This window comes from Phytophthora sojae (genome assembly GCF_000149755.1).
Source record: "Phytophthora sojae unplaced genomic scaffold PHYSOscaffold_1, whole genome shotgun sequence".
NCBI lineage: Eukaryota > Oomycota > Peronosporomycetes > Peronosporales > Peronosporaceae > Phytophthora > Phytophthora sojae.
The window spans coordinates 11,337,769-11,365,607 of NW_009258115.1; the positions used below are offsets into that span (position 1 = coordinate 11,337,769).

At 52.7% G+C, this 27,839-nt stretch overlaps 12 protein-coding genes across 12 annotated transcripts; 7 read left to right on the top strand and 5 right to left on the bottom strand.

Moving 5' to 3' along the window:
• Positions 1-165: 165 nt before the first annotated feature.
• PHYSODRAFT_294940 (hypothetical protein) lies at positions 166-1,305 on the top strand (the record flags this gene model as incomplete). The annotated part of the gene is made up of 1 exon (XM_009519009.1): positions 166-1,305. The coding sequence occupies one exon, from the start codon at positions 166-168 to the stop codon at positions 1,303-1,305; it is 1,140 nt and encodes a 379-aa protein (XP_009517304.1).
• Positions 1,306-1,502: 197 nt separating this feature from the next.
• PHYSODRAFT_294941 (hypothetical protein) lies at positions 1,503-4,535 on the top strand (the record flags this gene model as incomplete). The annotated part of the gene is made up of 4 exons (XM_009519010.1): positions 1,503-1,639; positions 1,689-1,808; positions 2,023-2,173; positions 2,244-4,535. The coding sequence occupies 4 exons, from the start codon at positions 1,503-1,505 to the stop codon at positions 4,533-4,535; spliced, it is 2,700 nt and encodes an 899-aa protein (XP_009517305.1).
• A 945-nt stretch (positions 4,536-5,480) lies between these two features.
• PHYSODRAFT_323484 (hypothetical protein) lies at positions 5,481-6,460 on the bottom strand (the record flags this gene model as incomplete). Its single annotated transcript, XM_009519011.1, has 2 exons — positions 5,481-5,505; positions 5,577-6,460. 2 exons carry the CDS (start codon positions 6,458-6,460, stop codon positions 5,481-5,483), a joined length of 909 nt encoding a protein of 302 aa, XP_009517306.1.
• A 190-nt stretch (positions 6,461-6,650) lies between these two features.
• On the top strand, positions 6,651-7,592 carry PHYSODRAFT_349437 (hypothetical protein; the record flags this gene model as incomplete). The annotated part of the gene is made up of 5 exons (XM_009519012.1): positions 6,651-6,919; positions 7,005-7,040; positions 7,122-7,192; positions 7,270-7,449; positions 7,516-7,592. The coding sequence occupies 5 exons, from the start codon at positions 6,651-6,653 to the stop codon at positions 7,590-7,592; spliced, it is 633 nt and encodes a 210-aa protein (XP_009517307.1).
• A 1,514-nt stretch (positions 7,593-9,106) lies between these two features.
• Positions 9,107-9,667, top strand: PHYSODRAFT_475934 (hypothetical protein; the record flags this gene model as incomplete). Its single annotated transcript, XM_009519013.1, has 1 exon — positions 9,107-9,667. A coding segment is annotated over one exon (561 nt), but the record flags the coding sequence as incomplete, so codon positions are not given.
• Positions 9,668-10,513: 846 nt separating this feature from the next.
• PHYSODRAFT_460934 (hypothetical protein) lies at positions 10,514-11,213 on the bottom strand (the record flags this gene model as incomplete). Its single annotated transcript, XM_009519014.1, has 3 exons — positions 10,514-10,663; positions 10,725-10,975; positions 11,051-11,213. Coding segments are annotated over 3 exons (564 nt in total), but the record flags the coding sequence as incomplete, so codon positions are not given.
• A 966-nt stretch (positions 11,214-12,179) lies between these two features.
• PHYSODRAFT_294946 (hypothetical protein) lies at positions 12,180-13,481 on the bottom strand (the record flags this gene model as incomplete). Its single annotated transcript, XM_009519015.1, has 1 exon — positions 12,180-13,481. The coding sequence occupies one exon, from the start codon at positions 13,479-13,481 to the stop codon at positions 12,180-12,182; it is 1,302 nt and encodes a 433-aa protein (XP_009517310.1).
• Positions 13,482-13,646: 165 nt separating this feature from the next.
• On the top strand, positions 13,647-14,710 carry PHYSODRAFT_250171 (hypothetical protein; the record flags this gene model as incomplete). The annotated part of the gene is made up of 2 exons (XM_009519016.1): positions 13,647-14,607; positions 14,679-14,710. The coding sequence occupies 2 exons, from the start codon at positions 13,647-13,649 to the stop codon at positions 14,708-14,710; spliced, it is 993 nt and encodes a 330-aa protein (XP_009517311.1).
• A 442-nt stretch (positions 14,711-15,152) lies between these two features.
• Positions 15,153-17,240, top strand: PHYSODRAFT_474510 (hypothetical protein; the record flags this gene model as incomplete). Its single annotated transcript, XM_009519017.1, has 9 exons — positions 15,153-15,186; positions 15,232-15,284; positions 15,501-16,037; positions 16,117-16,248; positions 16,337-16,381; positions 16,457-16,534; positions 16,602-16,696; positions 16,768-16,962; positions 17,039-17,240. 9 exons carry the CDS (start codon positions 15,153-15,155, stop codon positions 17,238-17,240), a joined length of 1,371 nt encoding a protein of 456 aa, XP_009517312.1.
• A 59-nt stretch (positions 17,241-17,299) lies between these two features.
• PHYSODRAFT_310116 (hypothetical protein) lies at positions 17,300-21,538 on the bottom strand (the record flags this gene model as incomplete). Its single annotated transcript, XM_009519018.1, has 19 exons — positions 17,300-17,389; positions 17,583-17,692; positions 17,897-17,900; positions 18,227-18,362; positions 18,614-18,672; positions 18,745-18,788; positions 18,865-19,010; positions 19,075-19,130; positions 19,174-19,284; positions 19,393-19,607; positions 19,680-19,764; positions 19,833-19,957; positions 20,025-20,055; positions 20,479-20,547; positions 20,640-20,685; positions 20,756-20,870; positions 20,942-21,041; positions 21,335-21,463; positions 21,515-21,538. 19 exons carry the CDS (start codon positions 21,536-21,538, stop codon positions 17,300-17,302), a joined length of 1,695 nt encoding a protein of 564 aa, XP_009517313.1.
• Positions 21,539-23,639: 2,101 nt separating this feature from the next.
• PHYSODRAFT_466812 (hypothetical protein) lies at positions 23,640-25,457 on the top strand (the record flags this gene model as incomplete). The annotated part of the gene is made up of 3 exons (XM_009519019.1): positions 23,640-24,436; positions 24,491-25,070; positions 25,122-25,457. 3 exons carry the CDS (start codon positions 23,640-23,642, stop codon positions 25,455-25,457), a joined length of 1,713 nt encoding a protein of 570 aa, XP_009517314.1.
• Positions 25,458-26,324: 867 nt separating this feature from the next.
• Positions 26,325-27,454, bottom strand: PHYSODRAFT_344156 (hypothetical protein; the record flags this gene model as incomplete). The annotated part of the gene is made up of 2 exons (XM_009519020.1): positions 26,700-27,454; positions 26,325-26,496 (listed from the first exon to the last, which is right to left on the bottom strand). The coding sequence occupies exons 1-2, from the start codon at positions 27,416-27,418 to the stop codon at positions 26,325-26,327; spliced, it is 891 nt and encodes a 296-aa protein (XP_009517315.1). The 5' UTR covers positions 27,419-27,454.
• Between the last annotated feature and the right edge of the window lie 385 nt (positions 27,455-27,839).

Sequence of the window (27,839 nt, forward strand, 5' to 3'; positions counted from 1 at the left end):
GTCATTTAATTCCTCGCTTGAACCGACACTTGTATCCATATCGAATATGCGGTGCGGACACCGTGCAAGCAACTTCACCACTCCACAAGAATCTTAGCAGCCCCAAGCAGCTCCGTCACAGCTCAGGGCCATTCCGCTTCCTGCCGCTGCTGTAGCATAGCAACCATGGCCACGTCCGTCGGAGCCAAAGTGCTGGCCGAGGTGTACCGCCTGCACCACATCCCGCTGCCGCCTATCACGCTGCAGGCGCTGCTGAAGCGCGGCCCGAGCGCCAGCCCCGCCATCGCCGCGTCGCTGCAGAACGACCCGCAGGCGCTGGGGAAGTGGCGCGAGGCGAACGCGCCCGCCATCGTCACGTCCGCGCAGCTGCTGCACCGCGAGGTGCCGATCCGCATCGCGCGCCGCATCGTGGACCTCGAGAACCTACCGGACGAGCTGCCGAGCGCCGAGCCCATCGTGTCGCTGCGCGAGCAGCTCCTCAGCAGCTTCGACCAGCTCGTGAGCTGCCCGCTGCCCGCCAACCTCGCGGGCGAGCGCGAGTTCATCGAGCTGCACCAGAAGATCCGCAAGGAGCACGCCTCCATGCACGGCAACATCGCCGAGGCGGTGCAGGCGCTCGAGTACGAGCCTCAGGGGCTCAGCGAGTCTCTCGACAACTTCTACAACTCGCGCATCAGCAACCGCCTGCTCGTGGACCAGCACCTGGCGGCGCAGACGCCCAAGTCCGGCTTCTCGGGCATCGTCAACGACGAGTGCTCGCCCGTCAAGATCGCGCGGGACATTGTGCAGAAAGTGCGTCCGCTCTGGACCGAAAGCCTCAGCGGCGAGCAGCTCCCCGAGATCATTGTCAGCGGGGACGAAGACGCCACCTACCGCTACGTGCCGCAGCACATCGAGATCATCCTCACGGAGGTGCTCAAGAACGCGGTGATCAACAGCGTCGCGGCGGCCAAGAGGACGGGCAGCGCTCCGCCGCCTGTCAACGTGTTGATCTCCGGCGGACCGCATGGCGTGTGCCTCAAGGTGTCGGACCTCGGAGGCGGCATGACTCGCCAGGAAGCCAACGCGCTGTCGAACTACTACCACACGGCGACGTCCCCTCCTTCGAGCGGATACGACCCCATCGCCGAGATCCTGGAGAGACGTGCCAGCGGCCTGGACTTCTCGGACTCGTTCGGCCTGCGCATCGCTCAGCTCTACGCCAAGTACTTCGGGGGCGAGCTGGCCATCATGCCCATGGAGGGCCACGGCGTGGACACTTATATTTACATGAACTGTCTCACGGGCGCCTCGGAGGTCAAGTAAATCGAGTAAGATAGGCCAATTCACCAGTGACACTGGCTGAGTGATCTGGAGGGTCCTGCAGAATGGAGGAAAATAATGCTGTGTGCACGATCTGACTTGAAAAACACCATTACTATATAAACGCGTTCAAGCGTTTCTTGCCTAATTTACTCTAGTGTAATCCGTTTTCAGCTTGTGAATCGCCGAGATCGTCGCCCATGCACAGTATTCCGTTCCGGTTGTTTGTTGTGAACGAGTTGGATCTGCAAGATCCCCATCGAAGTAAGCAATACATCGGACACCCACTCGGCGTCGTCGATGAATACGAGTGCCAGCCTCTGTGGAAATCTAAAGCGTAAGCGCGTCTACATGACTATGCTCCGGTTCTTGTGATTCACTGACAGATCGATACCCCAGTGGCGCCACGTACCCGCAGGAGCTGGGGTTGATTCTGCTTTCAGGTCCACGCACAGCGATAAAGTCTATTCGGTTGAGTGTGGATTGCACTCGGGCCCCATCCCAAAGTAAGTGAAGAAAATTAGTTTGCAAGCAAAACCTGAGCTAACTGCTCGCCTACGGTAGTTGCCATCTTTACAGAACAGGGAGGCGGAAACGGACGTCGCTCTCTTGACGTGGTGTCTCGCTACTTCAGCACAGAATGGAAACCATGCTGGTAGAGTACTTTGCATGATAGCAATTTGGCGTCCTCACTAAAGTAGTTTGCATATTTCTCTGCAGCAAGCCTCTTGTCTGGGAAGCATGTTCGTCGGCAATGCTAAACACAGTCGAAAAACTTGACAGGATGGCTTCCTTGGATATTCGCGAGTGCTCATTCCTCAAGCTTGTTATTCACGCACCCCACAAAAGCTCTCGCAACCAATCCCACCAGGTATCGCTGCATATTTCACCTCAAACTACATATACAACCCTGATTTTGCTAACTATTTCGCACCCAACAGGTTGCTCTGGAAAACATTGAGCTGCTCGGGTTAGCCGAAGATTTAAATCTTTCACGGGCTGTACCTGGCGGCAACAATGATTCCAATCGTGTCTTTGGTCGCATCCACCGTCCCGAACTGCTTCACCCCGCAGATGGCAACGATGAATTGCAAGACGTATTGCTAGATGCGGGCATCCCTATGGATCTTGTAGCTCGGCTTATAAGCATATCTGAAGCTAAAATGCCGGCTTTACCTCTCGAAGATTGCAAGTCACAAGTCGCTGACAACAGCGAAGCGGTTCCTGAATCGAGTTCTGAAGGCAAAACATCCGTGGCTCTTCCTGGTAGTCCTTCTGCCGGCGTATTGGAAACAAACGACGACGACAGAGAAATTCCTTCACCGTTTGACTGTTTACTACGACAATATGTCGAACAAGCAGCACTGGAAAAAGCTGTGCTCGAGGATATTCTTGCTACAAAACTGTGTGAGCGCAAAGACGACGTATCCACCTGGCAAACTCCAACGATCTCCCCGACTGATCCTGCAAACACTGCCGAGATCACGCTGTATACATTTGGAGTTTTCTTCACGCAGTGCTTGCTTTGCGGTGGATCGGATATCCAAGTGATGTGTGTACAAATGGCGGAACGTTCTGCTCGATTGCTAGTACAGGTTATTGGACCCACCCCCGTGTTTGAGGGCATGGTAGCGCTTATCGTCCTCGCTATTCGGGAAGCGGAATCGCCGCAAGTCTTTCAAGCTGCGGTTCATCTAGCACATAGCGTGTTCCTGACCAAGGTGACCAACACAAAGAACGAAATATTTCAAACGCAGTTACCGACACCTGAAAGTACTGCTGCGTCAACAAACACTGTAGCTCTCGGGCTAATCGACGATATTTCTCGCGCCAATTGGAGCTACGGACTTCGGATTATTCTCGAGTGGAGTCTCGCAAGCCCTTTTTGCTGGCTGATTACTGCTCAGTGTGGAGGAAAAACTTCACAACGTACCAGTTCATGTAGGCACAACCCTTCGTTTCGGTCTGCAAATGCACCACCATCGATAGATAGGGGATTCCTCCAGTTCGTTCGCCTGCTGATCGAACAAGATTTAAGTCGAGTCAGCTTCTTTGACGAGCTTCTTGATCTTGAGCCTGCAGATACTGTGGCTGGGTCGATTATCGCGACAAACCGGTTACGATTGTTCCGCTTAGTGTTGCGAAATGAAATAATTCGCTGTCAGCTCTCGAAGAATGTGAGCAATGGCATCCAAAGTCTTTGCAGCAGATATGTAGACTCTGCAAGCACAACGGGTGATCTATCTCGTGGGGTTAATAATGATGTGTTGCGGCTTGCTACGGAATGCTTGAACGAGATCAACCGGACAAATTCGAGCTCACCCCAAATCAATGCCAGCAAAACCTACACGAAGTCTGTCCGCAAACACATCGAAGACTTAAATAATTCCCACAGCCATCACACTCATTGCCATCGCCATATTCCACTGTTCATTCAAGATCCCCTCACGAATGCCGAGGCTGCCACGTTCGCGACACATTTACAGCGATACTTTGTGTCCCAGCCTCGCCCTAATGCGCTTTATCGACATGCATTTGTTCGTGCGAATGAATTAGTTCCGGTTGTGGATGGAGAGAATTCGGTTGAATCGTTTCGTAAAGGCAACATCACTTTTGAAGGACACGTTATCGCAAGAACGCCATCAAACGAGACTTTTCACGACAAAATCCAGCGAAACGCAGCTCCGTTTGTGTTCGACATTGACACTTCGATTCCCAAGAAGCCACCCACGACGCATTCCTCTCAACCAGCAGACAAGCAACAAGTTGTGTCTAGTTTTGCTACATTTCGAGGAGTAATCGAAAAGCGAAGTGACCCTCCAAAACGACCAAGTAAAGTTTCTTCAGCCGAAACTGCACAAATTACACCGACCGCACCAACTCCAAGAACCACATTCAAGACGACCACTGAGCCATCCGTGAAGATTGAAGAACCTACGACTTCCTCTGCTACCAGAACCCCTTTCACCAATAGTGCTGATGCAGATATGGCAAAGAGCACAGTTCGGGGTATGAATTCCCCACCAAACAGTACACCCGCGCATCAAATGCTTTCACCGTCCTCACCGCTTGACAACCATCCTGCGGCAGTTGCTGCTGCTGTTGAACAAGCCAAAGCGAAACCCGACGACAAAAAACAGTTAAACAATTCTAAGCCGCCTGACCGAACCAAGAAAGACGCAGGCAAAGGGAAAGCAAAAAGCAAAAACCCTGACAACTGCGTGCTACAATAAGTTTTGTCTCAATAGTAACTATTGTTTTACTATGGACGAGAGATTTCCGTTATTCTTTTGACGAAGAGGAAAGTCGTATCGACGCTGATGTTCCGGAGGTAGTTTGCTGACGTAGTGACTAAGTACAAACTCCTCGTCTACATCGTTACAAAGAGCCAATACGAGTTGCTTGGCTGCCTCGCGAACAAGGGGATTTTCGTGCTGATCTGCATCACTTAACGTTAAGAAGCGCAAAATGCGTCGAGGTGCAATGTCAAAACTTGCGCAGCAGTGAAATGACAATAGTAGCGCTGATAATAGCTTCAACAGGGCTAGAAGCTGCTGGTCTGAAGGCTGGGAGTTTTTGTGCTCAACATGCTTAAGAAGAAGGTGTGTCACGAATGTGCCTCGAGTTCGCGTGGAGCCTGCGATCTATAAAATAACGTCTAGCTTTAGCTGAAGCAAAACAGTGAGCAAGTGACAGCCACTTACCTTTAACAGAGCGAATGCTGCGGAATTGCGGACTGATGCCTCGCGAGAGTCAAGCCGCTCCAGCAGACAGTCCACGATTTCTTTCATCTAACCCATGGCAGCAAAAAAAACATTTTTGCGTCAGCTTCAGGCACTTTTGCATGGCCCACTCGCACACTTACATCCAATTTCGAAGCAGATGTGTCTTGGAAGTACGCCAACGAAGCCAGCAACGAACGGAGAAATGCACAACCAGCACCAAACACGTCGGTGTTTGTATCATCCAATGCTGCGATCAATATGAGAAGGGACTCCTCATCCGACAGCGCATGATGGCTGGTTATCAAAGTTCTTCGATTGAAATGGCGTGTCGGAGCCTCTGAGGTCTCTGCAAGTTTCCACAAGAGTGCTTCTTTCTCTCGAGGTTGACTGACCTTAAACCTCCTAAGTATATCGTTCTCCTTGGACTTTAGAAGCACTGCTGATAAATCCTGGTCATCCTTGGTCGACGTAGGTGAAGCTGAAATCCGCTGACAAAGTATACTTTCTTGCTGTTTTCGGCGTCGCTCGAGATCACCGAAACCTTCCCACAGATCCTCTGTGGTGTAACTTCTGGTATCCGATTGCATTTGAGGTAAGTTCGCCAGACGATCTGGTGCTGCAGCTTCCTCAAATACACTGGTCAGTTGATTCGCTTCCCTCTCCAACGAAATCCACGGCAGGACCAGTGTATCATCCCCAGCAAATTGGGCTAACTGCTTTCCAATCTGGATGTCAGCAATAATTTGCTCGGGGGTCTTCTGCTCCTGCGTATCTTTGATATAGATATCTGCTGCGCGCGGCGACTTGGTTCCGAAAGTCTTTACGGGCTTGGACACATTTGTATCGTACGCACTGTAAGCTCGTCGTCGAGGCGACGGTGCATCCATTGTGTTGTTCTTCCGAGGCGACGGTATCATCGGCAACACGACACTTGTCTGCTGAGGACCTAGCGCTACCACCGACGCTAGTCCAACTTGACTGAACAGGTTGCTTCGTGTTTGGTGGCACGAATGCAACACTAAGCGTAAATGGGTGATCTTCGGGCACGGTCGGGGAAGCTGGACTTCTTGGAGCTCGCACGCAGCTACGTCTGTGGAATCATTGCTGAGGACGCACACGAAGCCGAGCCTCTCAAATCGCATACCAGTCTTGCCGTCGTGGATCCCATCGCTCGACGCCGACGACGTGCAAATCTCGACTCGAGTCGCTACTTTAAACGGGTGCGACAGCAGATTCACCTGCTCAATCCGCGTTGGCAGGCCGTGGTTGACTCGGAACACAAGCTCCTGGGGAAACTCGCAGAACTTTTCCGACTCCCAAACAGTTAGCTGACCCCCTCTTGGCCGCGTCACGTTCGTCGCCGGGCAGCGCTCGTCCTCGCTCGAGCAGAAGACGAGCTCCAAGTGAGCGGCAGCCCTCCCCTCGTCGCTCATTTCTGCCGTCCGCCAAGCCAGCCAGAAATACACGGCAACAAAATGACATACACTCCTTGTTGAAGTTGCATGCTGTATGCCGTTTACAAGGTGGTACTTTGTGTTTTGTACATAAGTTCCAGAAGGCCTATCTCAATTGTCACATTTCAATACGTGAGCGCGTGCTAAGTCAAAGCAGGAGCAGGAAGAGATGCCGACGCTGAGCGAGGAGGAGCAGGAGCTGATCCAGAAGGACCGCGAGGCCAACCCTGGCTGCTTCTACTCGACGGCGCTGTCGCAGTCCTGCAGGTCCATCAACGGTGACAGCAAGTGCGAGATCATCAAGAAGATCTTCCGCCAGTGCCCCAACTCGCGCAAGGAGCTCATCTCGAACCGCAAGGAGATCACGGAGGACGAGCACGGGGGCGAGGCGGCGGCCGGCGACTTCTTCAACCGCGAGAGGATGGACCCGCGCAAAGGGTGCGTGTGCTGATGGCTATTAGTTGACAATATCGGGGTTGGTCTGACCTTGTTCGGTGCATTTGAATCGGTGCATTTGGTGCAGAGGTGACCACGAGTTTGGCTCATTCTTTCAGCAACGGTGCGTGATTTGAGGCAGTTTGGCAGGTAAATGGGGATGAACAGCATTGGTGTGCTGATGTTCGGGGTGTTGTGAACGCAGAGGTGACGACTTCGAAGCCCAGATGAGTCCATTCGACTTCCTCAGACAGGAAATGCTGCGTCCTTTTGAAGGTACGAGTTGGGAGGCTTGGGGCTGGTTTATAACAGTTGTAACAATGTTTTAATTTGCTGGTGGTTTGCTGTTACAGACTTTTTTGGTGGAAGTATGCTCGGTCGTGGGGATTTCAACCCGTTTGAAGGACTGGAAGGCGAGTTTGAGCGGATGCCAGTGCGCCCACCGTCGCCGACACCTCATCGACCATCGCGACAAACGCCTTCGAATCCACCGCACTATTCATTTCAGCCGTCTCAGGGCCATGGGTCAAATGGTAGGGAAATTTCGTGTTGCTGGCAACCTGTTGCGTTTTCTAAAAATTTTTGGTGTCGTCGTGCAGAGGCAGAAGCGAAAGCGCGCGCACAAGGCAAGAGCGACATGTTTGCCGACTACTCAGGCCGCGTGGAGGAAGTGTAAGCGAAACCTGGGTCGTATAGCAGGTGTGGGCAGATATCCTCCCCGGGGAAGGTGTGGAACTTGGCAAAGCCATGATGTATTAAGCTGGATTGATCCTTCGCCTTCGACTCACACGTTTGGACGCCCGAGTTGAACTCTTGCATAGGTTAGGAGCCTGTCTTTTGAATAGACTGCCATTTTGTTATCAGTACCGTCGACTAACCTCTTTCGAATGCTATACCCAACGTAACTTTACGGTGGAGCAATGAACGCGATGCATGATGTAAGCGACTATCCTCAAGCTGGAACTTTTCGAATGCATTGGTCTGGATTTCTGACACGCTTTCACAAAGTGGAGAGCAGCACGACGACAAAGCGTTCGGAATCAAACCAATGCACGCAAGACCCACCAGTACTGGTTGAAGAATCCCAGCGTCAGAGCTGGGAACCATTTCCACCGGGCCCAGCAGGGATCTTAGAATGGATATGCCAGAGCATCCGTTTTGGTAATGCTAGAAGTATCAGGGCCGACACTACTTCTGGCGAAAACTAGGTCGTCTTCGACTTGGCTGGGAACACCAGTGGTATAAACGCTGGTGATGGTACCGGTGCTAATTGCCATGATAAGGGAGAACTGTGGCCCGCGTGATTCATGGGTGTGGCCCCTCCTTTTAAACACCCATGAAGATTGCGCGTGCCGCAGTTCACTTTCTGAAGCTGGTGTATGGGTCTGTTGACGTGCATTTCCTGCCTCAGTCTGTAGTTGCCGTTCAACCTGTTCGGTCGACATCCTTCTGGCTGGTGTAGCACGAAGGTTGCGCCAGGTTACGCTTACGCGTCCAATTAATCCGTTGGGAGCTAGCTGTCCACCCCCTCATTCTTCGGGTGTTCCCAGTATAACGCTTCAGTAGATTGCACACCATAGAGAACTAGTGTTGGTAGCGGGTGCAGTGTTGCAGGCGGATGAGTCAAGCGTTGCGACGAACCCCTTCTGGTTGCGCTGTCCGATTGAGTTCAATATTTCTTGCTGTTCGTTCAATGTAAAGGACTTCATGTTCAACATCCAAGATTTTCAACATCCAAGATTTATCTTGCGCTTTGTGGTCATCGTAAGCCGGGATTATCGTTCAGTACAGTACCAAATACTTTTTAACTCATACTGAGGAAGACAGCATACGACATCTAAGCTATTGATCGGGAAAACGATAAACACATTTTTCCTTTGCAGCGTTCTCATTGCCCGATTGTAGTGTGCGTATTAACAAACCATGTATACTGTATTTCACAGCCAAGAGAGTTACAGTAGTGCAAATAGCGTAAACATGGTTATCGGCCACATTTCGACAATGCTGCGACGATGGAAGAAGAATTGAGCCTCCAAAGCTCGCCTCTGCAGCGGAGTCACTTCCGAATATTCCAGGATGAGACTAAGCCCAGTCTCCCAAGCTCTTCTGGTGGCCGCGTTGGCCGTATCGTCATCCTCTGCGTTCGACTTCAGCAGCGTAAATGGTCCTGCGCAGACGGCAGGAAACGTGATGCCAGCTCAAGACCCGACTTCTGGAGCGAAGGGCTTTGGAATGCCCACCCCGACCGGTGGGTCGGCTACAGGGTGGGCACCACCAAGCAAGGAAGGTGGAATGCCGCACCAGGGGTTCCCAGGCAAGGGAGCCCCGGGACAAGGCTGGCCAAAACAACCATCGGGATCAGCTACCGGGTGGGCACCACCAAGCAAGGAAGGTGGAATGCCGCACCAGGGGTTCCCAGGCAAGGGAGCCCCGGGACAAGGCTGGCCAAAACAACCATCGGGATCAGCTACCGGGTGGGCACCACCAAGCAAGGAAGGTGGAATGCCGCACCAGGGGTTCCCAGGCAAGGGAGCCCCGGGACAAGGCTGGCCAAAACAACCATCGGGATCAGCTACCGGGTGGGGGTCCCCAAGCAAGGGAGCCCCGGGACGAGGCTGGCCGCAGCAACCTTCAGGGTCAAGTGCAGACTGGGGCAAGGGAACTCCGGGACAAGGCTGGCCAAAACAACCATCGGGATCAGCTACCGGGTGGGGGTTCCCAAGCAAGGGAGCTCCGGGACAAGGCTGGCCGCAGCAACCGTCGGGATCTGGTGCAGGATGGGCGCCTCCAGCAGGCCAAGGAGGTCACGGCCAAGGTACATTCTGGTCCCCTCCTGGAAAGGGGGGTCAAGGTAAAGGTTGGCCGTCTGGATCTTCATACTGGTCACCTCCCGGAAAAGGAGGTGAAGGTCAAGGCTGGCCCCAGAAGGGATCGGCTGCGGGCTGGGGATTTCCGGGCCAGGGAGGTCAAGGTCAAGGTTGGCCTCAGCCAAGTGGCAGCCAAGGCGCGGAGCCCCTGGGTGTCGACTGCAGCGGATCAAACGCTGGCGGGTGGACGCCGCCAGGTGGTGGTGAAGGTTTTGGAATGCCAAGCGGCATGGGCAGCGGTGGTTCACCCCCAGGAACAGGTTACAGTCTTCGGGGATCGGGCTCCCAAGAAATGCCAGCGACCTCGACGGGGGGATCCGGTAACACCGAGCCTACCACCCCCACTTCAAGTGGAAGTGACACTGCCGAGCAAACGTCATCGTCAACGGGTGATTCTTCCGAGACCGAGGCTTCGGGCATGGAAAGCGGCACTGAAGATGGAGGCTCTCAACCAGTTTCGTCGGGCACCTCGTCGGAGACCGAGGAGACGCAAGAGTCCAGCGGCACCGAAGACCAAGGGGCCGAAGATGTCACCCAGACATCGTCAACTACCGGTACATCGTCTTCCTAGATGCTGCTGCGTCAGCCGAGTCCGGTTTACCTGTAGGTAGTAGTTGCAAATTGAAACTTGAGGTAGAGAACCACAAGGATTAAGTAGCCTACGAACAAATGTGTCGTACAAAATGTGAAGCAGAAAATCATTGTCTGGCACGCCTCCTTTCTGTGGTTAGTAAGTGTAACGGGAGTAGTTGAGTGCTACCTGAAGTCCATGATGGAGATATCGACAATTCACATCGAATGCTAGGCCCTGTTGGAAAGCCCGGCTAGCCTCTGCAAAGCGGCCAAGTCCGCATAGTGCACAACCTTTGCGATAATATCCCTGTAGCATTGAAGTGAATCCGTGAAATTGTGTCAACAACAACAGTCAATATGTTACGTACTATAGTCGACTTTGGGTCCAGGGTGACAACTTGCTCAGCGTCCTGCGATGCCGCCGAATATTCCCCCATTGCTGCCAACAGTGTGGATCGCCGCGTGTACATGATAGCCATATTCTTTTGGGTTTCCGTGTTCACGCGGATAATTGTGTTGTACAACTCAAGCATTTTGTGCGCCTCTTGTAGTGGAAGTGTCGTTGGTGCATCAAGCGTCAACATAGACAATGAGAAAGCATTGCGGCCGTTCGGGTTTTCTGGTGCGCCGCGTTCTGTCTGCCGTGCAGTGATCGTGGGGGATAATGTCGGCAACAACGAAATGCTCGGTTCACTGATGAAGTTGTGCTGCTGTCTCAAAGAGCTGGTGCTCTTAGAAGCTCTCAGTAGGACGGAGTCGAGCTCATCACCCGCTGTAGCAGCCACTGGATGGCGCGATGAAGGCAGAATTCCGTGCGACTTGCACAGAGGTGAGTTCTGTTCTGCAAGCGAAGCAATTTTCTGGGAGAACTCGATCGACTCCAGGTAAGGCCGCGAGTTGCGTAGTGTGAGTCTATGGGCCCCACAAACATTTTCGTTGTATCGGCCTCTCTTGGTAGCAGTCACGCAGTCGCACTCGAGGAAGCCAGGGGTAGCAAAAGTTTTGGTCACTGTGCCGAATTTCGGGAGCTGTCCAGCAAGTCGACTTTCACGGAATTCTTCCAGTAGTGTATCCCGAGATGCCTGCGCGTTTGCTTCCTCAGTGGCATTTTGAATGCCGCCGGATATGTCGTCGATCACGTTCTCAGCCATTACTGGATTGTGAATGTGCAGGCGATGGATAGCTGTGTCTGTAATTAGCCTTAGTTTGCTTTGGACCACGCAGAAACTTTGGTACTAAAATAATGTTCTTCATATAACGGATTTTACCGAATATAAGCCGGTCTTCTAATTCTCATAAGCCCCTGCAAACCGAACGATTCTGACGAGGGGACTTGTATTCGGGTGAGGACTCATATTTCATGGAAGTGTTGCAAAATGGGTTTGAACGAAGTGTTTGGGCCGCACAAGTAAGTTCTAGGCCGTGCAAGACGCTGCAAAAGCGCAAGTAGGCGTTCAATCTCGTCACAAAAAAGATCAACAGTCGTTCAGTTCATCTTCTTTAGCAGTTTATATGTAGATCTTTGTCTAAGACAAAAATGCTGATGGAGTACATGCGAGATTGGTTGACGACCACAATTCATTACTTTTCCAGGTACATCGTATCGTTGTGAAGCAAGACCTATAGGGTTGGAATGAGCTCGAGCTCCAATGCAAACAGAGTTTGGGCGAACACTTAAAGACTAAATGTTCGAGTACATTTGTAAAAAATAGATGTCCGGTCTTGTATTTGATACAGGACTTCTATTTTCAGGCACTCCTGACCGGACTTCTATTTCCTACAGGTCTTGTATTCGGAAAATCCGTTAGTGTTTAAATCTTGATTTACCAGAACTTCCAACTTGGTGAAGTACGGCTCTGTATACGTTGCTGGTGGCGAGTTCTCACTCCAACCTGGGTCGGGGAACTCGGCTCACCGAACATTGTCCAGCGTTGGTGATCATTTTCCTCTGTCCAGCGCAAATCGTAATCTAACGACTCATCCGCTGTAATCGCCTGCAACACCGAAGGCATAACACAATATCCTCGTAATGCTCTTTGAGCTCGGGTCGTTGCACTCTGTAAGACCGACCACACCGGTTTAAGCGATTCTCCGATGCTGGTTGATAGGTATGCAGCAGCCTCAAGTGTTGGAGACGTCCTGGAGCCGACTTGATCGCCATCAAAATTATCGTCATCGGCTCCCAACCCAGCCGCAGCAATGTGCTTCAGAACCGAGTAAACCTTGGCTTGCTCGTTGTCTACAGATGAACCAGAATCGCTTTCGATTTCGCGGCGAGTTGACCGGGGTGGATCTTGTTCAACAGCATCAACGTCGCTGTGTCCTCCATCCGAGGTAGCAGCACTACTATCGTCAGCAAGTTCTCCACACGATAAATCACTTGAACTGTCAACATCAGCAACAGCAACGAAACCTGCAAGTGCCCCGTTGGCCTCGCACGAGCTGCGGTACCGTGCTGATCTTTCCGAGTTTTCTTCCGAAATGACGCCACCAGCACTTTGGTCATGACTGCCAGAGGCAATTTCAGGAGCTACAACGACTTGATGCTTTTTCGACTCCTTCACGCTCAAACGACGTGTTTTTGTCGGTGGACGAACCTCGTCAGTTGTCGACCCCGGAACTAGGTCTGTAGTTTCAACTTCACGGGGTCTCTTCCTCTGCACTCCCTCCGAAGAGATGCCATTAGGTGTAGTAGTTACTGCCGACTGGTTCGACGTGCTGCTCACATCGCTCCCTAGAACCGCCCTCTCAGCTCTCTCAATCTCCGCCAGCACGTCGAGCCTCCTCCTAATCACCACTGGGGTCTTCAGCACCTTCCAGACTTGCAGGTCACCGCGTCTTATCGTCTGAGACTCTCGCAGCAGCCCCATCACACGCACCATCAACCCTCCCTGCTCCATGTCATTCTCAAAGCAGTAGACCTCCTTCATATCTTCACCAGGAGCGAGTCGCAACCCAACCCGAAGCATCTTGTGCCACTCCCGCCTCTTCACCACTTGCAATTCTCCCACGAATCCCTCTGCGGTCGCCGGCCACACCGCCACACACGAGGCTCCTCCATCCGTTCTCTCGAGCGCATCTGCCACCGCCTCAAAGGCCCTCCCCAACGTCGCCGCGCCCTCCATCCCGGCACTCCTCTCTTACACTGACCGTTTTACTTCAACTGACTGACAATCACTCTTGACTCGGAATTAGTCGGATATCTTTCTGGCGGGAAAAAACGGCCAGCCCCAGCAGTATTCGCGCCACAATTCCCCAACGTATCAATCGATCACCTAACTGGCGGGTGTATGGAGCCTCTGCGGCGCGCGTCGGGCGCGTCTGCGCGCTCGGACAAGTCCGCGCTGTCGGACGTGTCCTTCTCGCGGCCGGACAGCCCGCTGCTGCGCCAGAGCGACAGCTTCGCCGAGTCGCAGCAGTGCAGCGCCGACCCCAGCGCCTTCCTCGGGTTTCACGTGCCGCCCAGCGCCGAAGAGATGGACGTGGCGCTGCCCAAGGGCCCGCAGCCGCCGAGCAAGAAGAAGACATTCAAGCTGGTGCTGGACCTGGGTCTGGACTCGACGGCGTCGGGGGTGCGACCCCTCCAGAGTCCAGCCAACCCTTTCAGCGAGCTGTTCGCTGGAGACACGCAGGACGAGGAGAATCTGATGGCGGCTCGCCCTCCAATGGTCGCTGAAAAGAAGGAGACGGAGAGGAAGAAGAATGATAGTAAGAAGGAGAATATGGAGCGGAAGATGGAGCATGTTTCTCCTCCCAAGAGACGGCGGCCGAGTGAGGAGGAAAAAGAAGGCGACAGGTCGCCGAGTCCACCGCCGACAATGTTGTCATCGATTGAGAAAGAATGGAGAGATCATAAGCAGAAAGTGGCGAGTGGGAAAGCGGTCACTGCTAGTGGAGTGAAGGATCGGGAGCAGGAGCAGGAGCAGGAGAGTAAAGTGGAGAGTAACGACGAGACGCGGCTTGACGATTCGTTGCCGGGGGCGAGTGCGTTCTCGGAGTATAGCGAGGACCTTGCGCCACGCGTTTTCCAGAAGTTTACGGCGTCTGCATCGTCGGTGGAGACCCCGGGTGATAATGAAAAAGGTGAAAAGAACGCTTCGGTGGATGGCGACAAGGACCACTTTGACCTGAGTGCGTATATAACGGGAGATAGTGACCGCGAGACAGATTTCGAGGAGGACTTGGATTGCACGCAGAAGCTCGAAGATGATGAGGAGAATGTGGATATGGACAGCAAAGATGTGACGCGAAGTTATGCAGATTCTAGCGGCGGCGATGAAGGGGAGACAGAAGCGTTCCCATACTCCGATACGGGCACACAGCCTTATGGGCCAGATTCCACGTTCATGGATGATGAAAATGACGGACATGCGGAGAACGATGGAAATAAGACTGGAGATATGAGAACGAATGGAGGAGATTCGGATCATGCACCAATGCCGAACCAAAACAGTGATCAGCGGGGAAGTGAGGAGGATGTAACGAGCCGTGAATGCACCCAGCAGGAATATTTGACGCCGCGAGTCAATCCCAGTCGAGCTGAAAAGGTAGACGTGGGCGAGAAGTCTGTCGTTGTTCCTATTGAACAGAGCTCCAAGTCACAAGATGGAGATGATCAAGACGACTGCGTGTCTACTCAACCAAGCAAAGGTCAAACAGAGGGCGAGCCCGCTGTAGAGCCGATTTCACCGATTCAGCAACATACCTCGCAGAAAAGTGGCGTGGTTGTGACGAGCAAGCCTTCGGGGGCCGATTCACAGACAAAAGCAATCCGCACTCTTGAGTTTTCGTTCTCTATGCCCGAGTCACAAGATGGTGAGCCGCACTTCAGTGCAAGTCTTTCGATTGATGGCGTAGTGGTATCGAAGTCGCCAGGAACTCTATCTAGAAATGACAGGCCGACCCCGTTCGAGTCGTCGATCAGTCCAGTATGGCCGCCAACTCCAACTCCCACGCCAACACCAGTAGAGGATCCTGTCGTTCCGGAAGTCACAACGGGGCCAACCCAAGGGGCCCCCAAAAGGAAAGCTGTTCCCGCTGTCCAGTCTGGATTGCCCACAGGGAAAAAGAAACAGAAAACCTTGTCTCAAACCTCCCAATCTTCAAGCCAGACCACTTCCCCTCCGAAAACCATGAAGAGAAAGCGTGGATTTGTTTCCCCTGGCAGCAATGCGTCGTCGACAGAATCTACCACTGGGGACCCGTTGACACCGCGACCTCCAGCAAGACGCAGTACTCGATCCGCCCAATCAACACCTTCTTCTTCAACACCAACTGTTCGAACACGTACTCGAACGCTCACCCCAGTGCCAGCACACCGGACGTACGCTTCAAGGTCTCGAACACTTTTCAAGTACAAATTCGAGTTTTGCCTAACGGGTTTTGTGAAGACGGGCGAAGAGAATTTGAAAGAACTGATCGACGGACACGGTGGCAAAATCCCCGAGCGGTATCAAGACGTCCTGTACAAAAACAATCGCAAGGCAGTCGTGATCGCGACGCCTGTGTCATGGCGCAAGCGCAAGTTCATGCAGGCTATTGCTTGTGGAATTCCTGTCGTTCATACCGATTGGCTTAAGGATTGTATCGAAGCTGGCTATGTGATACCCTTCGATGGGTATCAAGTGCCTGCAGGCTACTCCGTTACCACTCGTAAATTTGAGTGCTTCACCCCCAGAGAGGTAAGCTTCGCCGCAACAGATACGAGCTACTCCCGGCTTGGTTTGTACTGACTGTTGCCATTTGCGTTGATGTGACCAGCTAAACATTTTTGAAGGCTATTCCTTTGGCATCGCTACTGATGTTGAACAAGTGTCGAAGGCTGAAGCAAAGGACAAGGCCAATTTGATGGCGTTTATTTTGAAGGCGTGTGGTGCGGATGCTGTGTATGAGGTTAGTTAATTTACTTTGTGCAAATTGCCGACCACGTGGTGTTTCTTCTAACCGTCTGGCCCGTTGCTTCCAGAATTTATCCGCTAAGAGCGACGTCGACGTGGATATTGTGTTGTGCGGCGAGTACACGCAGGTAAGGCTGGCTGTGTTGTATAATGCTGGAACCCGACCGTCGCTAATCATAATATTGTGCTGTGTAAATGTATAGACATGCCGATACTATAAGAAAAGGCGTCGCATTCCTGTCAAAGACTTTCAATGGGTAACTGAGTGCATGCTCCTTCAGGTACGTAAAAGTTGCATCGAAACAAATAATTCCCCTCACTAATTTCGTTAATGTGCTTGTTTCTCAGCAATTCGTAGACCCTGATGAACCCGTCTTCGAACCCCAGCGAATTGGCTGCGAAGACGTTTTCTCAGCAAGCGCTGAAATCGGCGATAGTGACAGGTACGGCTTACATGTTTGCTTACCTTCCGTATCGATAGACACCCCTGATCTTAATACTCTGCATTTTGTAGGACCACACTGAAACTATACACAGGAGAGCTTGTGATGGCTGACATATCTGGCAGCGCAGCTGACCACTATCTCCTGTTCAATGTGTGCGAGATCCTTAGCATTCATGTGAGTGCTGGCCACAAAGATGAAGCCTCCCAGTCAAAGCGTAAAGACAAAGGAAACCGCGTGATGCTTCATGTTGGCATGCTCAAACGGTACGTCTTCTACGGTTGATGTTTGGACATTTAAGCGTGCATTGACCGAGTTCTTGTTGTACATATATTTTTTTAGGGAGCCTTACAACCCTGAGCTCTCGAAGACCCCTGTCAAAGAGTTAGATATATCGTCGTCCCAAGTGAAGAGAAGAGTCGTGGCCATCTCGAAGGAGGACTACGACAAGCTGAAGTATAAGGACGAGAGCATCTTCTACTTGGAAGATGCGAGTGATCCCGACAAACCCTTTCAGTCGGAGCACAGGTGGCTAACGCAATGAATGCTTCGTTGGTCGGCCGCTGCTACCATGGCGATATTCGATACTCGGGTGTTGGTTGGTTATTGTTGCTGATCCTCTGGCCCACCTTGTTGTTGTGCACTTTGCTCGTCCAGCAGCATTCGGTTTGGAATAAATAGGTGAAGCCATGGCTGTCATATACGAGACACAAACCCAGCTTTAGTGGAGATATACAAGTGCTGGAATCCAAAAAAACCTCGGCTTTGTACCTTCCGCATTGGGTCAACGCCAGTGTCCGAGAAGATCGTCTGCGTCGAAAGCAAGAGTGACATCAGTGTGGATCAATTCCTAGACCTGTATCGTCGTTCGTGGGAGCTGACGCACTTGCCACGAGATGATACCCAAGTGAGCAAGCATCATGCGGTAGTAGTTGGTGAACGTCTCGGCCAGAAAGCTCCATTTGCCGCGTAAGTCCCGAAACCAGATTTGTGGCGCTACTGGTGATACGTTGCGGTGGTATTAGATGGCTATTGGGTTTTGAAAAGTAACGAGAGAATACCATCGAGATACAGGAGCACAACGGTGCCGAATTTTGGAGATGCCTCAAGCGTAAAACCTGTAATCTCCTTATGACTGGCCTGTAGCCATTTTCATCGTCAAAAATAAGTTGCCGGAATCGCTTCCTCCCAGCAAAATACCTTTCTCAAATCCAGTCGATGCTGATCCAAAGCGCAACACTGTGCGGGCAGGTCCTTGATCACGACGCGCTGCAAGTCCTGGACCGGGTTCAATAGGAAATGGCCGACCAAAGTGGAGTGATCTGCATGTAAAAAAAAAAACTTCAGCCCTGGTGCTGAGGAATGCGAATGTCAAGAATGCCATACCGCGAAATGGTGCAAACCACTTGACGGAGAGTCCGTTAGCGATCGAGTAGAACCGCTTCAAGTCGTCTGGGAGCACACACGGAGTGTTTTTCTGGTGTACAGTTAAGATCTGGAATAACGTCTTCCTTTGCCAAATCCACTTACCTGCTCCCATATCCCAAACTCCACCTGGGTAGCCCCAACAAACGGCTTTGACTCGACGCGGGACACACGTTCGTGGGCCTGCAAGTATGAGAACACACCTAGCGATATCGCGTCGAGGTGCTGCATTAGCCTGCGTCTTTACAAATCTGGCTGAACAGGCGCCAGAAGTCCAAGATAGCGATGCAACAGGCAATGGTGTTGCAATTCTCTAGCAATGTTACGACGGAATAGCAGCTACTACTAACGATTTTCTTCCAGCTTCAATATGCGCGATACGGTTTGACTACATCACTGAGCACTGCTCTTGGCCTGGGGCGCCACCAACTGCACCAATGATCAACCATAAATGGTAAGTAAACGAACACACAGTTGTAATGCGAAGTGCACGCATTGCACTCACGGGGCATTCCAGGCATTCCAGCCATACCGGGGAACATACCAGGGCCCTGCGAAGTAGGAACACACAGATCAGTCGTGATCCAGCGGCAAGATTTAATGTCATGCAATGATAGACAAACCATGTTGGGCATGATCGGCATTCCTTCATCATCAAATTGCAAGCCTGTTTAAACACATCGAGCGCAAAGTCAGTGGAAGATGGCCTTAACACATAATGCTTGCGAAACCAAAATGATTACCTGGAGCAAGATCGTTCACAATCTCCGAGGGAGGCTGGCCAGTCTCCTGCACCTCCTGCATAAGTTCTGACAGCCGAGCAAAATTGTCGGGCTCCGACTCGTACACCGCGACGATCTGCTGGAAGTACTGGTACTGCTTGCCATATCTGTGCTCAACATAACATCGTTAGGACGACAGTCGACGCCAGCCAGATGACGAAAAATACGAACCGTTCGTAGTCTTCCTTAGACAGCAAAGACTCCTTTTCAGCCAACCACTCCGGATACTACAACGACAAAAATAAATCCAATCAGTTTTATATCAAGCACCAATCTCGCACCGTTACGTACCCGCTCGCAGATCTGCTTCATGGGGTCGTACATGACGTCCTTGGACAGCAATTGCTGCATCATACCGTCCACCAAGTCCTGGAAATCGTTCTGCAACCGATTCATGCAACAAGAACACCACACACCACACCTTGTCAGCGCCATTCACCCAACTTCACCACCTATCACCTATAAAATAAAACATGACAGCGAACGCACCTTTTCGCCCATCTCCTCGAACTTCTTCATCATCTCGGCCATCATCTCTTCGCCCATAGCTTCCACCTGCGCCGTGCCCACGCCTTCCATATCCTCCGCCGCCTTGGCCATATTCTGCAGCGTCTTGGCCACGCCAGCATTGACATCGTCCGTCTCATCGGACGTCGAGTCCATCTTCAACGAGCCCAGCAGCTGCTCAATATTGTCCCCGTCGGCTAACAACCGCACCAAAGATCAGTATCCCTACAACTCCAACCTCTCCACAGCTTCACTTGACTTCACTATACCGTCCGTGCCCAGCTCCCGGAATGCCTGCTCGAGCACCTTCTGGAACTCGGGATTCTGCGCGTCCTCGAGGAACTTGGCCACGTTCTGCCACCGTCTCACAACCATTAGACCATCACTCTGCTTCTCTCAAGCCCCACAACAGCCTCCCTCACCTCCTGCATCTTGTTGTCTTCGTCGCTCTGCGTGGCGGCGGCAGTGGCGGCCGCTTGTTGCTTCACGCTGGAGATCTCCGAGGCCTGCGCGGCGCTCACCTCGTCCGCAAAGTCGTCCAGCGCATCTGTCGCAGCGCAGAGAGCACGATTAGTGGGTGGGAGTAGAGAGTGGAGATGCAGGCGGGCGCTCACCGTCCAGGAGGTCGTCCAGATCCAGCTCCTCCTCGTGGGGCGCGCTCGCGGTCTCCTCCTTGCTGCTCATCGTATCGTGCGGTGATTGGCTTTTTGACGTGAACTCAACAAAAAATACGTGACCCGAATAGAAGACCCCTCAATACAAGCGTTGACTTGACAAAGTTGAAGTGCAGCACTGTACTGCTTTGACGAAATAGATGTCTGTTGTCCTGGGATCCCTGCGATGCTACCGTGCATTTCTGTATTTGACTCGAAGACCAGACTGGGGGAACGTTGCTGCTGAGCGTTATGTGTATATGTACTGCTGCTTTGGGTTACTGGTATTTGGTGGCGAACTTGGGTCGGTGCTCGTCGACGACGCAGACGCTGGACAAGAGCTACAGAAGGGTGGAGTGAGTGGAGCAAGATACTTGTGGTGTGCAGTGTGGTAAGCAGGTGTATGAGGACGCACCTTGTTTGTGAAGAGGTACTCGCGCAGAGCTATTGTGAGGGTTGATACCACAACGAAAATACAATAATACTGGCGATGGCGATGTGGATGGAATTGGGGCAGAGAGTGAGCGTCGAACGGGGCAGAAACCACGAGAGATTTTGTTTTGCAGGTGCTCTCACCTGTATCCAGACATTCTTGACGATCTCAGGCCATTCAGGCGCGTACCTGGAGGAAGGCACAAGCAGATAGCGTGAGTCTTGTGGATCAGTACTTGTGTGCGCAAGTATGCCCGTACACAACGTTCACCGGGTCGATCCGAATATTCAACTGCACCCTGAAATCCGTTGTCGCCTGAGAAGAATTGGTACTTGATGTCCAAATTGGATTCGGAGCATGCAACTCGGCGGTGTCTACATCATTCATGGCCAACGGCTCGTCAGCTTGGGTATTCTGTTGGCACGAATCACGCATGTTCACTCACAGTTCCGCGCTCGGTACTCGCTGATAATTGACTGCACGAGTAGCTCTTGCGAAATACCATTAGTGGTTAAATTCGCAATAGGAGAATCAGCGTACGGATACTGCACGCTGTATATACAATTGATAGCACATCAGATTCAGCAACATAATTGGAAAATCTCCACCAAACCACACACACCTGTCCGTAATTTCGAGCACGCTTCGCTGATGGAAGTCGAGGTCGCCGTCTACGAACAGTGCATCTCCTGCAAACGGCGACGAGTGCCTGGACACCACAAGAGCGTTCATGCTAAGCTTGGCGTAGCTCTAGTCGCGACATTACCACAAAACACAATGTCAAGATGTGATTTGATCTGTCGGGGCAGGCCCGACGGTAACTGTCCACATAGTACACCTTCAGCGTGTAATTGAGCAGGACTATCACAGTCGCTTGTCGAATAGTCTCGTTAGTCGAAAGCGGTGTGATGATATCAGCTTGAACCAAGTCAGCTACCCCGTCCTGATTCAAATCCGTACGCGTGGTCTGCACCACCACCTCATATTAACCCCTCTAACCCCGTATTCTGTATCCTACAGAATAAGCATTGTCACAGGACATAATATCCAGCAAACTTGTCCTCTCTTTCGAACTTCGCATATGGATGTTTGTATAGCCGGTATTGTGCACATCTTCCTGTTAGATTAGCGATGGGAAGATAAACGGGGTTTATTCCGCGGTAATAGACGGACGAGTATAAACCACCAACTGGTTTGAAAATTCGGGTGGAAGCCTAAAACCGCCGCGTGTCAGCCACTCGTACTTTCCTTCATTCCGAAACTGCGCTGTTCAAGACGTCGCAATGCAAGCTTTGTTGGGGCCCGTCGAGCGCGCCCAAGTGGCCAAGGACCATGACCGAACACGATCATGATGAGCGCCATTGTGATCTACAGGTAAGCGAGAGCGTGTACTTTGCTCTGTAACATTGTATTAGTGGTATATTGATTCTACATTGCGATGTTGATTACCAGACCTGGTGATCCGACCAAGACGACGCTATGAGCTCTCGCGTGTGGCCCGATTGGCAGATCGATTGCGGAGTCAGCGCACAACCTCATCGGTTCCTACGAAGCCGGCTACAGCCGGGTCTACCGCTGTATTGTAGCTGATGCAGTGGCTACTCAAGAGGCTACAGAAGAAGCGCTCCTCATGGTGTGGCTACACCGGAGACTACAGAAGAAGCGGTAGATGCTACGACGGATGCTACAGAAGAAACTGTCCGCGTGATGAGGTTACACCGGAGATTACAGAAGAAGGGACAGAGGCTAGACGGAGGCTACCGATGAAAGCGGCAGGAATGGAGCGGCAGTGCCGGAGGCTACAAAGCAAAGCGGAGGCTGCCAAAATGGCGAAGATGACCCACGGCTGGCGCGAACATTGATGAGCGTGCGCATGTAAAGGAAGAAGTAGACGTTGGCATGAATATCATATATTGTCCTGTTTCGTACAAGAGGAACCGTGTGTAGTGCATGTCATTATGGGCTATTGAGCATGCAAGCTCCCTGGTGTTGTTAGAGAGACAATCGAAACAAGCTTGTTAGGTGGGCAAAAGAAATCTAATGATGCGCTAATGTCAAGCACAAGGAAGAATTCGCCCAGTTCCTCCTCACTACGTAAGTTAGGAACAGGGCGATTTCTTCCTCCGCGTTTATCGCGACGTGCCGAAGAGGGGTGGCTGGAGCCGAAGTATGCTACCTTAGCAGCCTTGCAAGGTATTACCATGTAGCAGGTTTTGAGCGTGCTCTATGCTCGCCACAACCAATAGAAGCTCGCCATTTCGGCATTTGGTGGATACATTGAGCATGTTTTGTTCACTTTCTTAGCTGTTCTGTGCACAATGTACCCAGCGCTTGACCGCAAGATGCGAAAGGGCTTCCAACAGCATATCTTTGACAGGATTTGAAGTATACTTTAATCAAGTCTAATGCTTATTCTGTATCCTACAGAATACGGTCTGGGGCTAGAAGGGTCATCTTAATCAGCTCCACATCACCGACATAGATTTTTACACCAAAGTTAACTTCACCTGGACAACTGAAGTCCGAATGCTCTCGTTCGGGTAGAGCTGCTGTATCCTCTCAGTGCACCAGCGCCAGAGGCTGCGTCACTTCACCATCATCCCATTCCCCCTCCAGAATGCTCAGCACTTGACCTGTGAGCTCAACGATCGGTTGCTCTCTGTAGGAATTTGTCTGCACCACAAAATCTAGCTACAAGCGTTACAACAACCACCCCAAAGCTTGCCACCGCGAAAATTTCCACGCACCTCGCGAGCCCAGTGTGAGCAGCAGCGGCAGAAACGCGGCCACCAGCCAGAGCGCGATCGCTACCACATGCGAGAGCGAGAACACGCCGCTGCAGTAGCGCCGCTGCACGCTCGAGCGGTGGCAAGTGGCGCGCATTGCTGCTCCTAATAGTGTACGACTCTTCAAGATTGAGCCACTATCACATTGGTGTGGCACTGTGTGTCCGTGCATTCCTGCGACATGGTCGCGTCGAACTTGACTTGGCGATTGTATAGGACGGGACCTCGGACGTTCGTACAGTACCAGTTGTGCACAGTCCCTCTGGCGTCTTCACAATCCGCAATTGGTTCTCGAAGTGAGAAGGAGCAACATTCGCGCGTCCTGTAAGCAGGCGACTGGCGTTAATTGGACGGACCATGATCACTGCGTCTGTGGGCGCGGGCTCGAGTCTGCTGCTGGAGCCGGCGCGCGAGCTGCTGTTCCCGCTGCCCGACGCCGCGTCGGAGCGGCGACCCCGCTGCTGCCTCTCGCTGACCAACCTGTCGCCACTCAATGACGTCGTCTTCCGCGTGCGCACACGCAACCCGGACGCGTTCACCGTGAGCCCGACCCACGGGCTGCTGGCGCCCGGCACGAGCCTGCAGGTGGTCGTGAAGGCCACTGCTCGCACCTGCGAGCGGCTGACGGCCATGGACCCGCGGGACTTGATGACCCGCCAGTCGTCCGAGCTCTTCCTCGTGCAGAGCGTGGAGCGAGAGGATACGCTGGAGCCGTTGAACGCCAGCTCCAGCTCGTCGCTGCGGGCGTTCTGGAAGAAGGTGTCGAGAGATTCCATCACGGAGAACAAGATGGTGTGTCGCTTCAAGGCTGCGATTCCGGGGTTTCCTCCTCCTCTTCCTGCGTCGGAGATCACTCAGGATGATAAACTGTTCTCGAGAAGTATGAGCAGTGCGAGTTTGGACTCGATGGAGTATCGTTCAAGTCGCGATGATGGTAGACGCTTGAGTTTGAGTCGGAGGGAGTCCCGCTCGAGTCGAAGTCGAAGTGGAAGCAGCAGCGAGCGGAGCAGACTCAACCGATCGTTTAGCAACCAGTTCACGCCGCCTGAAGAGATGCGGGGAGATAGCGACGGCAGCCGCAGCAGCAACCACTCGTTCGCCAGCGATGCCAGCTTCCACACGACGATCGAGCCTCCCGTAATGGACCGAAGGAGGTCGGCATCCAGAGCCTCTTCGCTGGCATCTAGTCGGCCGACGCCGATGACGAGACTGCGGGACTCAGTGCTCACTAGCATCAGTGTGAACGACGGCTCTGTTAGCGACACGATGCTGACTGCGCTCTCTACTGACACGGCGGCAGGGGAGGCGACCCACGAGCTCGGTCCGCTGCAGTACCACATTCAGCCCAGCAACGTGCTTTCGTTCAAGGTGAAAGCCGCACCGCGTTTTTGGGGAGGCACTTCTCTATTTGTAGTGAATTCGAGCCAAAAGGACTGCCTCACCTTCAAGGTGCGAACGTCGAATCAATCGGGCTATGTTGTGAAACCTAGCAGGGGACTGGTGTCGACGACGAATGCACAGGAAGTCTTCGTGTCCCTGTGCGCTCCACGCGACGAAGACAGTTTCGACCCAGCCAAGCGCGAGGCGAAAGACGGATTCATGATCGAGGTTGCCAACATTTCGCGTGACAAGTACGACGACTTGATGAAGCTAGACGAGCGGAAGCGCTCGCGCGAGATCAGTTCTCTATGGTCGTTTATGCCTCGTCGTGACCGTCAGTCGACGATGCTGTCGGTCTCGTTCAAGATGGATGGAAGCGATAGTGGCAGCATCACCCGCGAGAGTTCTGTCAGCGGAATCTCGGATTCTCACAGCACGGACAGTGCTGCTGTCAAGCAGGCCTCTCCGCCCGCAAGACCTCAAGCGCAAAGCTTGAAGACGGTCGTCCAGGCAATGGGGAAGCTTTCCACTTCGTCCTCAACGGAGTCGCCTGAGAGCACATCTGAGGAAAAGCCTGGGTCACGGTATCAATATTCCGATTCGGACGAGTCAGCGTTCACTATTGGTCCTACCCCCGTGCCCACTGAAGTCGGCGATGATAGTGACAGCGACGCTGGCGGTGTAGCCTACGGTTCAGCATCCAACGCCACGAAAGATCCCGCGGTGATTGTTGTCTCGGCTGACAGAATGGACACTGTCGACTTCTCCAACCCGAAGCTGTCCTTCTTTATTTAGTGAATGCACCGAGCAAGCAAGCACACAAGGGCCTACGGCCCCTCTACTTCACCGTACTACGTCGGAGCAATCCCACTTCATCGGACGCCAAGCTGAGGTAAAGCCGTCGCCTGGTGCTGCTGCGCGCGAGCAAAACACCAACTGCAACTCATGCACGTCCAAAAGAAACCCTTGTGTGCTTCTTGAAAAAGCACACTCCATCACGCACACGATGACGAACAAAGGCAACACTGCTCAACGTATTAAATAAGCTTCTCGAGAACTTGAAGAACCCGACAAGGACCCGGAGACGAACTTCGACGAGTGGAGCTACCCGTATCCTCCGGAATACATGTACACTGCTACCATGGATGCAGCCGCTAACTGAAATATGCATCAATGTACCCAATTCATTGGCACTCCCCACGACACCTTTGACGGATTGGTTTTCATGAAATCGACGTTACGTATACAAGACGCACGCGGCAGACTGTGGCTAAACCACTTTATTACTGAGGCGCTTCTGTTTTGAAAAAAGTGGTCGACAGCAGGGGTGCCTACCAAGCGAGGCACTCCGTCGATCAAACATTTTTTCTTGGGCCCCGCGGTCTTCTCCGAAACGAATAGCGATAGCAAAGACGACCAAGCTGACGAGATAATAGACGTACGGGAATCGCCACACAAATGAGGCTCTACACATAAAAACAAAAATGTGTTACATGTAGTGATAATACAAGCGCCATAACTTGGAAGTGATAGCCATATTAGAGGACCACTCGCATTCAGACCTGCTGGCGTCCGGGCAGCCGCGATATCCGTCGCTGGTATCCCAGGAATCACCACCATCACATGAACTTGTCCACGAACCCTCCATCTCCCCTTCAGCCATCATCCCTCGATCTCCCCTTCTTCCAGCTGCTCAGCGACAGGATCGTCGTCCTTCACCCACGCGTTGCCATCCTTCTTCGCCAGGAAGAGCTGCAGGTCCTTGGCGTCACATTGAACCGAATTAGGGTTGTCCTCCTTGATCGCCGCCTTTATTAAGTCTCCCACGCATTGACTTAGGTCGATGGCCACAGGGAACACAGACCGAATTTCACCATTTTTGTGTTATGTTGTGAGCGAACTTTCCTCGAGTTCTCCGGTGAATAGGCTTTCAAAAATGTATATTCGTGAAGTTATGAAGCAATCGAGGGTGCGCGAGGCGTTTGAGCGCTAGAATGGCTCCCGCCTCTCGCGTGGTCTAACTACTGGTCGGTCTACTTGGCGGTCACGATGGTCTCCAAGTTCTCGAGCACCTTCACCGTAGAGGACGTACCCAGCATGTTGATGATGCTGGGTGGGATGTAGCCAGCCAGGTCGGCGTGTGCAAGGAGGGTCACGATGCAGTAGACCTTGCCGTCGTCCTCCTTGAACTCCTCAATGATGTAGCCGGAGATGTAGTTGTTGGCGCGCACGTAGCCGTCTAGGGGCGCGACGCTGCTAACGTTGATGGAGCGCGTGGCGATGACCACGCGGCCGTCCTCGAGCGTCGTGCCGTACGTGACCACCACGAACTCGCGGCCGTAGATGGGGAACTGGCCCTTGCTGGTGATCTGGCGGAAGGCCAAGTGGTTAGACTCGCCGATGTCGCGCAGCGTCACGACGCCCTCCATCATCTCGTCCAGCTCCAGCGTGCGGTTCGGGTCCAGCAGCACCTGCTCGATGACGCGCTTGTCGGCGTCGACGCGGCCCGCGGCGCGGAACGGGCACCAGTCGCAGTCCTCGACGGCGCCGCGCCAGATCTTGACGTCCTCCGAGTCCTCCACGACCTCCCAGGTCGTGACCTTGTCGGCGCCCGTGTGGCGGTCCAGCAGGATCTGGATGTTCTCCTTGCCGTAGGCCTCGAAGTCCACGTCGTCGGGGGTGGCGTACGCGGGCGCCTCGGGCTTGATTTGCTCCTCCACCGCGGGCGTCTCTCCGTATCCAAACAGGTAGTTCATGCTTATAGGTGCTGCGGGTAAATGTAAGGTGCTGGGTCTCTGCTGCTCCGGCGGAGGGGGTTTCTCTACTGACCGTGAACCGCTCGACTTTGACTGCCTTGGCTGACTATTTTCTGCTGCAGGGTACAGAGCGAAGCGGCATGGATTCATCAGACTCGTTTCTGCACCACTGAAGTTACAGAAACAGATCCTGCCTGATCAGATAAATCTAACACTCCGACTAGTTTTAGCGCGAAGGCATTAGCTGTACTCGACGTACGTTTGTTATCTTACACCTGTAATTACTAATCAATAAGACAACCATTTTAGTATTAAATGCTAAAGGTACCAAATCCCACAGATGTCACTGGGTGAGGTGATGACGCCAACATATCGGTATGGGCGGGATACCATATATTGGGATACTTATCAATAATAAAAC